Below are 11,905 nucleotides of genomic sequence, written 5' to 3'. Positions count from 1 at the left end.
AAGTGTCCTACCGTCACTCCCAGTTCTAGCTCGTGGCTGCTGCTCGTGGCTGCTGCTAACCACCACACGTCACCACTTCCCTTCACCACTTCCCTTCACCTTCTTCGGCTTCAGGGCACTTGTAATAGGTAGGTATGCTGCGGAAGCGCGCTGGGAAGTCACACCAGCAATCCTCGATTAGCGAGCTCCATGTTCGGAATGGACGATGCCCACCACCCGGCCAGCCCCGTTCCGTCTCTATTGCTACGTGACTGCCTACCTGGCTACCATAGGAAGATGTGTTCTGCAATCACCTTGTGATTGTCAGTCAGGATCTCGCTCGAACCAGAAAGTCCAGCAAACCACCACGATAATATTAGCCAAGTGGCCTTCTTCTGCTCCGGCAGATCGATGCCGACGGGTTATCTGCCTGTTGCGCCTGCCTTGCTCCGCATAGTTCAGCTATGCAGGATGCGTTGTGCATCTCCCTCGGCACATCATTCGCCTTCCGCCGGGCAGTTGCAACCTCTCATCGTATCCGAGGCCGAGTCCTGCCCACGACTTGTCATATATTCGGACGGCTCTGCCAGGAAGCAGGCTTCTGGGCCTGGCATTTCGTACAAGCACCCGTTCAATGGTGAAATACATTGGGTGGATGCTGCCTATGGGCTCTATGGAATCCGGCGTTCGTCGGCAGCGGAAGTGTTGGCGATTCATAGGGCGTTGTAGACAGCGTACTAATACGAAATATTAATTAGCTTGGTGGCTCGAACGCAACAATAGTAACGCCAAGGAAAGCCGCCTAGCCCCCCGAGTGATGCTCTTTTCCGACAGCCTAGGGAGCATCACTTATTTCTATAGACACTACAGCCGCTTGACCTGCTCGGAATGACGGCGAAATATCGTTTGCCTTGGTTTAGCGCCGGTGAGTATTAGGTAACTGGCCGACTAGACCTGGGATGGGAGGTCAAGATACCTTCCGGCTGACAAAAGTCCAACAGAACGAACGATCCACCACGAGGTGTCAAACGTAAATTCAGCGGAAAGCTGAACCCACAGAAGAGCCCAGGGCAAACAATAGCCAGAGAAGGAGCCAAAAAATGTTGCTGCTGTCAGTTGGGGACGGATTAATTAATGTTGATGAACAGGGGGTGGTTAGATAGACGATATAGCCTACGAGAACTGCTGGGTAGACGTTAGGTGCTCGGGTGTTACTTGACGGTTTGATGTAATTATATTAATTGTAGTAGATATCACTGCATGTTCTTTGCATGGCTGATCATTTCCACGACCACATAGGTATGCCTTCCTGCCTAGGTATGCTATCCATACCCCGAGGACTGAGGATAGCGCTGTGAGATCAGCACCTAAATTCGACTGTACACACATTAGAGAACTAGGTTAGCATGGCTGTGTCGCGACATGTCGGCGTGACAAGCGACATGGCGCCAATCTGCTCATCTGATTCGAGTTACCGAGATCCAAGGTGGCTTGGAGACCTCACGCGCGGCCGATGAATGCGATTGGCGTAGCGGAGTATCTTGCCTATTACCGGTACGCCAAGACCGGCCGACATAAGTCGGATGGTGGCGGAGCAGGTTCATCTGATGGAGACAGGAGACTTCGTCGAGCAAAGCGGTAGCATGAGGCCGTGCGAGCGAAGGACTCGTCGAAGCAAAAGGGGTGGGTGTTGCAATGCGAGGAATACGGAGCGTGGCGGGTGAAACCGGGTTGGGCTAGTTTGCCGGCGACGAGGCGATACGCCTACACAAATAAGCAGGAATACGGAAGGGTAAGGCATTTTCGCAAACGAGGCAACATGGGCCCTGGCTGGATGCTACTACGGCAACGAGGACTCGGGAGAACAGGCATACGTTGCGGGGGAGGACAGAGAGCCTTGAATTTCAAATTCAAAGGGAGAGATAGACAAGATGTAGGTATGCTTAACCGCTTTTATACCAACCAAGTCCTATATGGGCCCAAGAACAGGGTGCCCAAGGTGATATGTAGGTGTACTGGGGGGCTGGAATTCGATAACAATGACTTACATCCAGTCTCTCTACGGTGTCTGCTTTCTTTCGTGGGTGTCGTTATTTTGCCTCCCTATATACCTACCTATATATATTCCACATAGACCTATCTCTTCTATTGCTTCATCGCCGTCATCCACACTCAACGAGCTCTAATCCGGGATTCGACCACACAAGAATAAATAGGTTCACACATCATATGTAACAGAGAAGAAGAGAGCACCGACATGAGTTCCTCAGCAGTACCGCACCACGCCTACTCGCAGCCGGCCGACATCCCGCCGCATCTGTCGGATCTGCACTGCTTCACCGAAACCGACGGCGTCATCACCACGACCATGTTCGACGTGCCGGGGTACCGGGTGGTGCGCGTGCTGGGCGCCGTGTACGGCCTGACGGTGCGGTCGCGCAACCTGGCCGCGAGCCTGGGCATGGTGCTCAAGAGCATGGCCGGCGGCGAACTGCGCTGGTTCACGAGCATGGTGCGCTAGCCACCTCCCCTCTCCCCTTCCCTCTGGCCACTGCTTCCCTCGCACCTAGATAGGTGCATGCAGAGCTGCGTCTGGCTAACTGACGACGTCCCGACAGCTATACTCGGCGCGCAACGACGCCATAAGCCGCGTCGTGGCCGAGACCAAGGCCCGCGGCGGCAACGCCATCATCTGCCTGCGCTTCGAGTCTGGCGACATGGGCTCGTTCGCGCAGTCCTGCGCGTACGGCACCGCGGCTATCATCGAGCGCGTCGACGCCGACGCGCAGGTGCCGCCGCAGCTCGGATCCAGCCGATAGGTTCGCTGAATTGGGGGCCGGAGCAGGAGGAGATGCTTGCTTGACTAGGTCGATCCGATGGGGGGGATGGGAGGGCGTCCGGCGGCGGCCCGGTTGGGAATTTAAGACCGCTGCGTATGGACGTGCAGCTGTGTATTGAGTTATCTGCATGCCTGCTATACTATTCTACCGGAAAGGTGATTTTGCCTGATCTACTTGTTGGTGTTCGGGCGATGTACCCAGCTCCACGCGCCTCCTACGTGGCGGAGCAGATGTCTAGGACCACCCTTCGTAACCTGTGCATAATGGTATCGGGCACTGATCTGAAGCTGAGAGAGACAGAATAGAAAAATAAAGATTCTGATGCTGAAAGAGGGACTGGATAGGACACGCCGGACGGGATATTAGGCTGGCCGGTCTGACTTCAGACCTTTGGCGGTTGATACCAGAGGGAGAGAGATCGAATTGAAGATGTTAGGACGTAGTGATAGAGAGCGCCGATGAGGAATGACGTAGCCGGGGGCCTGAAAAGTGTGGCTATGGCTATGGCTAGGGGGTGGCGTGACCGGGCTCAAAGCCACACTTGGTGGGTCCGCGTGTCGCTCAACGCGAACCTCCATTTACTAAACAACGAGACAAGACACCCAAGCCAGACACCTTTCCTGGGATATCGACGTCGAGTCCGAGCCAACCCCGCCTACTATATAGATATAGAGCTGATATATCTAGCGGATGCGTGCTGTTAAACCCTTTATCTTAGACGTCTTATTTATTATTCATGTTGGATTTTACCGAGGCGTGAGCACTTTGTATATTGATCGCTTCTAACGACGGATGGCCTGAGGACGCAGGAAACCTGGCGACAATGGGTAGGCAAATGCTGCGGCAGGGACTGTTCACGCAGGGTTGACTTGCTGACCATGTTGTAGCGTCCCCGAGACCATCGACTGACTCGCTCTCCTCCGTATCCACGACGAGTCTAGTGTTCGAGCGGCTGGACGAGTGGGAGAAGCGCAACGACGAGCTCGCCGACCTCGATGAGGAGGACCCGTTGCACCATGGCTCCGACGATGGACGCGGCGAATTTCTAGCCTCTACCACCGGTAACAGGTTGGTTGGGATGGATAGGACCTTTAAGCGAGTTCTCCTCATCGCCGCCGGCCTGTTCGTCGCCGCTTGGGTTGTCGGCCTGCTCAGCTATCTGTCGACCAAGTCCTACCAGCATGCCTCCGAGCAGGAACACAACCCGGCCGCCACGGCCTCCCGCGGATCCAGGAAGAAGGTGACGTTGGACCAGGTCCTCGACGGGTACTGGCGACCCCAGAGCCACGAGATAAGCTGGATCAAAGGGGCGAATGGGGAAGACGGCCTGCTGCTGGAAAGAGGCGCCCTTGGTAAGGACTATCTCGTCGTCGAGGACGTGCGAAGCAGGAACGCCCAGCATACCGCGGCCGGTGGTAAGGTCGCATCCTCTCAGACGCTGATCAAAGAGCCGTGGTTCAACGGCGGGGACAGCCAGCTGCACCCGGACCGAGTGTGGCCGAGCCCGGACTTGAAGAAGGTCCTCATCGCTACCGACACCAAGGATGTCTGGAGACACTCGTTTACCGGCATCTACTGGATATTCGACGTAGCAACTCAGACCGCCGAACCTTTGCACCCTAAAAACCCCGCGTTGCGCGTGCAGCTTGCCCAGTGGAGCCCCAAGAGCGATGCTGTCATCTACACAAGCACAAACAATCTGTACGTGCGACGACTGGGTAGTGACGATGTGGTCCAGATAACAAAAGACGGCGGGCCGGAGTACTTCTACGGTATTCCTGACTGGGTGTACGAGGAGGAAGTCTTCAGTGACAATAGCGCAACCTGGTGGTCCGGGAACGGTGATTTCGTTGCTTTCCTGAGGACGAATGAGACTCTGGTGCCCGAATACCCGATCCAATTCTTCATCGACAGGCCGAGCGGCGAGGAGCCCCCTGTCGGAGAGCAAGGGTACCCGGAAGTGCAGCAGCTCAAATACCCCAAGGCGGGTTCGCCGAATCCCTTCGTCGACCTCCTTTTCTACGATATGGTTCGGGGCGATGTCTTCTCCGTCGGCATCGACGGGGGCGACTTCCCTCCTGATGACCGTCTTATCACCGACATCACATGGGCCGGGGACAAGGTCCTGGTCAAGGAGACGAATCGTGTTAGCGATGTCATGCGCGTCATCCTCATCGACGTCGCTGCCCGGACAAGCAGGACAGTTCGGACGGTGGATGTCGGGAAAATCGACGGCGGCTGGTTCGAAATCTCCCATGATACTACCTATATTCCCGCCGACCCCGCGAATGGGAGACCCAGTGATGGGTACATCGATACCATTATCCACGATGATGGCGATCATATGGCCTACTTCAGCCCGTTGGATACCGATAAGCCTGTTATGCTAACTTCGGGCAAATGGGAAGTCGTCGCCGCTCCTTCGGCGGTGGACCTAGAGAAGAACCTTGCATACTTCGTGGCCACTAAGGAGTCTTCGACCCAACGCCATGTGTACAGTGTCAGGTTTGACGGAACAGATATGCAGCCGCTGACGGACACCAGCAAGGAGGGTTACTACGGAGCTTCCTTCTCCACCAATGCTGGATTTGCCCTCATCTCCTATGGAGGCCCCGGGATACCAACGCAAAAGGTGATCAGCACTCCGAGCAACCGCGAGACGTACGAGCATGTCATTGAGGAGAATGGAGAGCTCGCAGAACGAGCGAAGAAGTATGAGCTCCCGCTCCTCACGTACGGAACAATCAATATAGAAGGCGTCGAGCTTAACTATCTCGAGCGCCGACCGCCGCACTTTAGCCCCAGGAAGCGGTACCCCGTGCTCTTCCAGCAGTACTCGGGCCCCGGGTCGCAGTCGGTGGATAAGCGGTTCAAGGTTGACTTCCAGTCGTATGTTGCCGCTAGCCTAGGCTACGTTGTTGTCACGGTCGACGGTCGCGGTACCGGCTTCATCGGACGCAAGGCGCGCGTCATGGTGCGCAAGCAGCTGGGACAGACGGAGGCGCAGGACCAGATCGCGGCGGCGCGGGTGTGGGCAGCCAAGCGGTACGTAGACGAGAGCCGGCTCGCGATCTGGGGGTGGTCGTATGGAGGATTCCAGACGCTCAAGACCCTCGAGGCGGACGCGGGCGCAACGTTCCGGTACGGGATGGCGGTGGCGCCAGTGACGGACTGGCGCTTCTACGACAGCGTGTACACGGAACGGTACATGCTAACACCACAGACGAATGCGGACGGGTACGGGGCGAGTGCGGTGACGAACGCGACGGCGCTCGGCCAGAACGTGCGCTTCCTGCTCATGCACGGCGTCGCCGACGACAACGTCCACATGCAGAACACGCTCGCGCTGCTCGACCGGCTCGACCTCGCCGGCGTCGAAAACTACGACCTGCACATGTTCCCCGACAGCAACCACGGGATCTACTTCCACAACGCGAACCAGATCGTCTACCATAGTGAGTGCATACCACCCCTCCTTTTCACCCTTCGTCTTTATCTCCAAAGTCAGTTAGAATTGCCGACCGAGGGCGTCAGGGCTAACGAGACCGCAGAATTGGATAATTGGCTCATCAACGCGTTCAACGGGGAGTGGCTGAAGATCGCCAACGCGAAGCCCGTGTCGAACAAGGTGGAGAAGGACAAGGAGAAGGTCAGGAGGTCCTCAATCACCGCCGGCACCGTCGGCGGCCAGAGGCTACTGCCGCCAAGGATGCCGAGGCCGTGATATACCACGATGCGAAGCATACCGCGAGGCGTCTCGGTGTTTTGGGTACTTTTTCTTTTGAGGCGCGTGGCCGAGAACATTTACCTTAGATCGTTTGGGTAGATATGCTAGAATGTTGACTTGGAGGGCATTTGCCTACTCTTCTTTCCCGCTTCACCCCCTCGACTTGTCCACCGCGGTCCTCTCCCTCGAACCAGGATTCGTAAGTCTTGGGTATTCGTGCATTAACGCAATATATAACATCAAGCTACGCTAGGTAAGCAACCTCCCCCCGCTCCCCTCTGAACCTCAACTATCATCTCCTCTCGGTCCCAAACCTCCAGATGAACTACGAAGCCACCTGAAGCAGCAATACTTAGCAGCACAACCCAGTGTTTACGCGTTGGCCGTTCATTCTCTTCCCACGGAACTTGTCTACACACGGCTCAGCGAATAACGGGAATAGATGCCAACATGTCTGTTTCACATGTGATTCTACGGATTTTCTGCTGCAGTATATTTGGTATCCTTTTTCTTTTATTGGTACGATCTCATTTCTGTATTCCCTACATATTGACATATCTCATCTAGTTTACTCCGTGTATCACTTGCTCCCTTTTTTTCTTTTCTCGATGACCGTATTCTACCAAGTCTTGTTGTTCTACTCATTTTCCCATACCGCCCTTGGCCTGGTGCTCCAACCATTCGCAAAGTAGGTGGTGCCGCCTCGGGACGCAAGCCATGAATATAACTCCGTCGGGTCGGGACTCGGGCGGAGTCTTCAGCCACATTTCCTTGACGATGTCAACGTCAGCACCACGATGTATGGCCATCTCAAAAGGCGGGAGAGATTGGACTTCGTTCGACCCGCTTTCGCACACAGGCCCTGTTCGGGGGAGTATTGGGTCAGCTCCGTGCTCTAAGAGCATCAACGCGGCTTCATTGTGGCCATATTCGAATGCTATGGCCAACGGGTACTGAGCCTCCCCAGTTCGCCTATAATCGCATCGATCATTCACCTGCACAGTCGATTCGCTCAGCAGCCGTTTAATCACCACGAGATTCCCCCATCGAGCGGCCAGAGGAAGCCATGACGGTCTCGAGTGTGGACCGGCCAGGACGCCGCGGTCCAGCATAATATACGTGTACGTATCTTTCTTGTGCCTCAATGCGAAAGTCAGCAGTCTCGAGAGCCGCCGCTCCGATAGACCCATGTCGAGGAGCATGGAGAACCAAGAAGCGGCCCGGCTATCGAGCTCCTTACGTTTACGTATGAGCTGCCTCGCGGCTGCGACGGATTTCTTAACACTTAGCGAGATTCCGTGGGAAGCCAAGACGCAACAGATCGCGTAGGGGCCGGACCGAGAGTACTTGGGGAGGAGGCTGCGCAGATATCTCTCATCCGTCACCTTGGGGGTCGCTATCGTTAAGAGTCGCTCTAGCCCTTTGGTGTCTGAATAAGTCCTCACGCGACTAGCCGCCCATTGTAGCAGCGACTGGCCGCACTTCATGGGTACATCAATCCTACCGCCGTGTCTCAAGAGTACCTCCATCTTCTCGATTGTTTCGCCGTCGAGTTCGCTCTTGTCTCGGTAATGGTCCATAAATATGTCCAAAGCATTTCTTCCACTATAGTCTGTTGTCTCTAGGCTGGCGCCTACGTCGAAGAAGTGTGCCATCACTTTGGGTGTCCCAAACCTGATGGCTGCTCCGAGAGGGGTCGTCGGAGGGCCCAATCTGCGAATTCCATCGATGGACCCTCGGAGAGGATAAGTTTGGCCTCTCGGTGTTGCTTCATGATAGTAAACCGACTCAGTCTCCGCGATCCCCGTTCTAAAGACGAACTTTCTGCCGACACAAAAGTGCAGTAACTGCAATTCTCCCTCTTCGGAATGTCTCCTCACCTCCGCGCCGGCGCCCAGTAGCGCCGTCGCTATAGCGAAGGAGCCGCTCTGCAAAGCTTGACTCAGCATTGCAGGCTCCGTTCTCGCGTTAACATCAGCGCCAAGGTCAACCAGGGTTTGAATTGCCTCTAGAAAGGCATCACTCCAGGAATGCATTACAAACATAGCTAGAGCACTGAAGCGGGAACAAGATTCCAAATCGACTGGCACCAACTTTTCCTTCACACACGACCGAAGGAACTCGAACTGTTGGCGTGCGGCCGCCCTGTGAAGGACTGTCTCGTAGCGAGCTGGGAAACCCCATTGGGGATCCGACCAAAAAAAGGGGCATGCGCCACGGCGTAGTAACATGAGAGCAACGTCGGTGTTATCCGCGTGGACGGCAGTCTCCAGCGCCGAATACCGAAAAGCCGGCGTCCCGTCGATCCAGGTTTGGGGTTCCTCCCCCATCTCGGCGCCGTGGTCCAGCAGCCACGAGGCGACGTCCTCGTAACCGAGATAACAGGCCAGCTCGAGCAACGATCTCACGCCGCGGGTCGTCTTGGGGGGGCGGAAACTGACGCGGAACGACGCGGCGATGTCGAGGATGTCGATCCTGCGGTTCCGGACCGCGAACTCGGCCGCCCTCGACCCGCCGTGGGTCCGGTAGAGGATCTCGGTGGCGGCGCCGCGGAACCGGCGGCTGGTGCGGGCGAAGGCCGCGAGGCTGGCGCTGTCGAGGTGCAGCCCCCAGCCGTAGTTGCCGGGAATCTCGAAAAGCTCCAGCCCCTCGCAGGGGTCGCAAGGAGCTTGCAAAATCTTCAGCACCAGCTCCATCGGTAGGCTCGTTATGCTCGGCATGGCGGAGATGTTGTCGTCTCACAAAGCTGCGAGGGCGTAATAGGGCAATGGTTGGTGATGAGGACCTATCTGGTTTTCTGAACAAGAGCTACGAGAGAATCTAGTCGACAGATATATATACATGTTTCTCCCTCTCCTGACCCGCAGAAACGAGACACGTCGGCCATTGTCGGACTGATGGGGGGTGAATAGCATTGTTTGTCTACCTCCCCACTGTTACAGAACTCCGAGCTTAGTTGTTCGAGTACCCGTTTCGACACAAAGAACAAGCTTTCCATAGCTTCAGCAGCTAGCCGCTTTGTCGCTTCTGTCGCGGGGAGAGCTGCTACCTGTACGTGCGAGGTCTAGGCGCCGACGTCGATACGGTAGCGGGACCGTGGGCGACTAAAAAGGTATGGAGTCTTTGTGCTGCTCGCGTCTCCCCGTCGATAGACACACATCGTCGCCCGGCGCGTCTCTACGCCCTCTCCAAATACAGCTTGTCCCTGATCCTGTTGCCTCTAAAAGCGACCTCGAGAGCCCAGGCAGCCGGACGATAGGGGGAGGCGGGGGTCATAGGGGAGAAGGAGAGGTCGGATTCGCGGGTACAGATAAGCAGCCCGGGCATCCCTAAGCAGACAGCGCCCCCGGAAAAGCATAAGGAAAGGATTGAGGATTGCCGCAGTTTAATTATGGCATATTTCCCACCCCCGGAGTGGTGTATAGGTATATGTGGGCTTGGGGAAATGCAGGGATTCGTGGAAAGAGTTGAGCGTAGTACTCCGGGGTAGATGGGGGATGAATGCTGGAGAACAATGGGTGATGTTCGGGTTCTGAAAGGTGCTGCTGTTTGGTTACGGGTATGGCGAGTTGCCCGCTGCTGTCCCCAGATGCCCTCTAAAATACGTTGAACTTGCTCAACATGTAGGTCTGTGGAAGTCGTCGTGTTGTATCTGGAGACACAAGAGTGGGAACGCGAGGTTCAATGCTGCTAGCTTCGCTGGTAAACGATCATGAAGTTGCAACCTAGCTCTCTAGAGGTTTACCTTGATAAGCCGATTAATCTGTCTGTTCTTCTAGCCCAGCGAGTAGATGTACGTATGATCAGATCCCGTAGCGTTTCCCTCAGATGAGCTTTATGAGGTCGTAGCCACTTGCCGCGATATTAACACTCATCACTCACATTAACATACGATCCGAGCGGCGTATACGCTGCGGCATCTCAACGCTCGTACATGCCTCCTAATCAGATCACGCCGCGCGCCAGAGGCTCGACCGTGGAGAGATCCATGAGAGAAAAACAGGACAGGGCAAGTAAAGTCGCATCGACTACGATAGGCACAGGCACGAGCGAGGACCAGATAGGATAGAAGGGAGCCGGTTTCGGCGAGGGTATTATTAAACAACGGTAGCAACCTGTAAGATTCTAAACAGTTTCCTCCCTGCTCTTCCTGCTGCCTATAATGCCGGGAAATGTCTATGTGCGTGCGCAAGTGTTTTTCTATACACATCTGGGTAGGGAGATAGGTAGGTATACTGGTTTGTAGGTCGGCGGGTATGATAACGCATGGACGGATGCGGTCGTGTGCGGCGCATCGCGGTCCGGAATCTTCTTCCTCTTCCTCTCCCTCCCATCGCTAGCTATCCGCGGACGCTTACAGCATGATGGCGGCGCCGAGGAGGCCGGCAGCAGCCATGGCGCCGGCGATGACACCAGTGGGGTGGGCGACGCCGCCGGTGGAGACGGAGTTAGCCGGGGCGGCGTCGTTGTTGTTGTTCTCGGCGGCACCGGTGGGCGTGGCGGGGGTGCTGCTGCCGCAGGGGTCGAGGGTCTGGAGGGCGAGGTCGAAGGCGTCGCTGATGGAGGAGGCGGCCTGGTCGTCGGCGCAGCGGCTGGCGAGGTCGAAGACCTCGCTGCTGTGCTGGCTGAGCCAGCTGCTGCCGGCCCGCTCGTAGGAGCTGACGGCGGAGCTCAGCGACGCCGGCAGCGCGCTGGTCAGCGCGCACAGCGCCGCCGTGTCGGTCGGCTCGATCGTGTACGCCTCCGCCTCCAGGAACGAGAGCAGGTCGTCGGGCGGCTGCGGCACGCTCGTCGCCAGCGAGAAGTACGAGCTCACGCACTCGCCCTGCCCCGCCAGCAGCGACAGCGGGCTGTCCTCCGCCTGCCGCACCTCGACCACGTACGGTTCCGCGCGCAGGTCCCGCAGGCTCCTGACGCCGCGCGGGTTGAGCGCCGCGGCGGCCGTCGACGCGAGGCCGAGGAGGGCGATGGTGTTCTGCGAGAGCATGGTGGCGGGAGACTTGTATCTGTGTCAAGTAATAAGGTTGGCGAAGGGGGTGGAACGAGTGGTCCGATGTGGGAGAGCAGAGGATGATGTGTCACGGGTGAGGTAGAGACAAAAGGAGAGAGGAGAGGAAGAACTCGGACGAGTGTGACTTCTTATATATGTATATGATAACACACACCGTCTCAAAACACGCGACAATCTCTGTAGGGCTGTCCAGGATCGAATCGAGCCGATGGGAAACCCTGGTCGACGTTATTTTAGAATATTAAGAGGGGCTCAGGTCGGCCTGCAAGCTCAGGGGGGGCTTAGACGAATACCAAGCCCAGCCGTGCGAGCCCAGGATGCGATACAAGAGCAGGGCGACGCAATAAG

General features: G+C 56.5%; 4 protein-coding genes across 4 annotated transcripts; 2 read left to right on the top strand and 2 right to left on the bottom strand.

Moving 5' to 3' along the window:
• Positions 1 to 1,913: 1,913 nt before the first annotated feature.
• On the top strand, positions 1,914 to 3,263 carry GGS23DRAFT_576092 (DUF74-domain-containing protein). The gene is made up of 2 exons (XM_051516837.1): positions 1,914 to 2,491; positions 2,598 to 3,263. The coding sequence occupies exons 1-2, from the start codon at positions 2,237 to 2,239 to the stop codon at positions 2,796 to 2,798; spliced, it is 456 nt and encodes a 151-aa protein (XP_051370382.1). The 5' UTR covers positions 1,914 to 2,236; the 3' UTR covers positions 2,799 to 3,263.
• Positions 3,264 to 3,271: 8 nt separating this feature from the next.
• On the top strand, positions 3,272 to 6,700 carry GGS23DRAFT_576091 (dipeptidyl peptidase IV N-terminal region-domain-containing protein). The gene is made up of 4 exons (XM_051516836.1): positions 3,272 to 3,363; positions 3,418 to 3,646; positions 3,707 to 6,274; positions 6,371 to 6,700. Exons 2-4 carry the CDS (start codon positions 3,643 to 3,645, stop codon positions 6,541 to 6,543), a joined length of 2,745 nt encoding a protein of 914 aa, XP_051370381.1. The 5' UTR covers positions 3,272 to 3,363; positions 3,418 to 3,642; the 3' UTR covers positions 6,544 to 6,700.
• Positions 6,701 to 6,708: 8 nt separating this feature from the next.
• GGS23DRAFT_144345 (uncharacterized protein) lies at positions 6,709 to 9,463 on the bottom strand. The gene has a single exon (XM_051511285.1). The coding sequence runs from the start codon at positions 9,264 to 9,266 to the stop codon at positions 7,188 to 7,190; it is 2,079 nt and encodes a 692-aa protein (XP_051370380.1). The 5' UTR covers positions 9,267 to 9,463; the 3' UTR covers positions 6,709 to 7,187.
• Positions 9,464 to 10,370: 907 nt separating this feature from the next.
• GGS23DRAFT_598442 (uncharacterized protein) lies at positions 10,371 to 11,533 on the bottom strand (the record flags this gene model as incomplete). Its single annotated transcript, XM_051518780.1, has 2 exons — positions 10,371 to 10,398; positions 10,905 to 11,533. 2 exons carry the CDS (start codon positions 11,531 to 11,533, stop codon positions 10,371 to 10,373), a joined length of 657 nt encoding a protein of 218 aa, XP_051370379.1.
• Positions 11,534 to 11,905: the final 372 nt, after the last annotated feature.

This window comes from Durotheca rogersii, assembly GCF_024521655.1.
Source record: "Durotheca rogersii strain YMJ 92031201 chromosome Unknown GGS23scaffold_17, whole genome shotgun sequence".
Classification (NCBI taxonomy): Eukaryota; Fungi; Ascomycota; class Sordariomycetes; order Xylariales; family Xylariaceae; genus Durotheca; species Durotheca rogersii.
The sequence above is the reverse complement of the archived record's forward strand: the minus strand, read 5'-3'. Positions and strand labels throughout refer to the sequence as shown.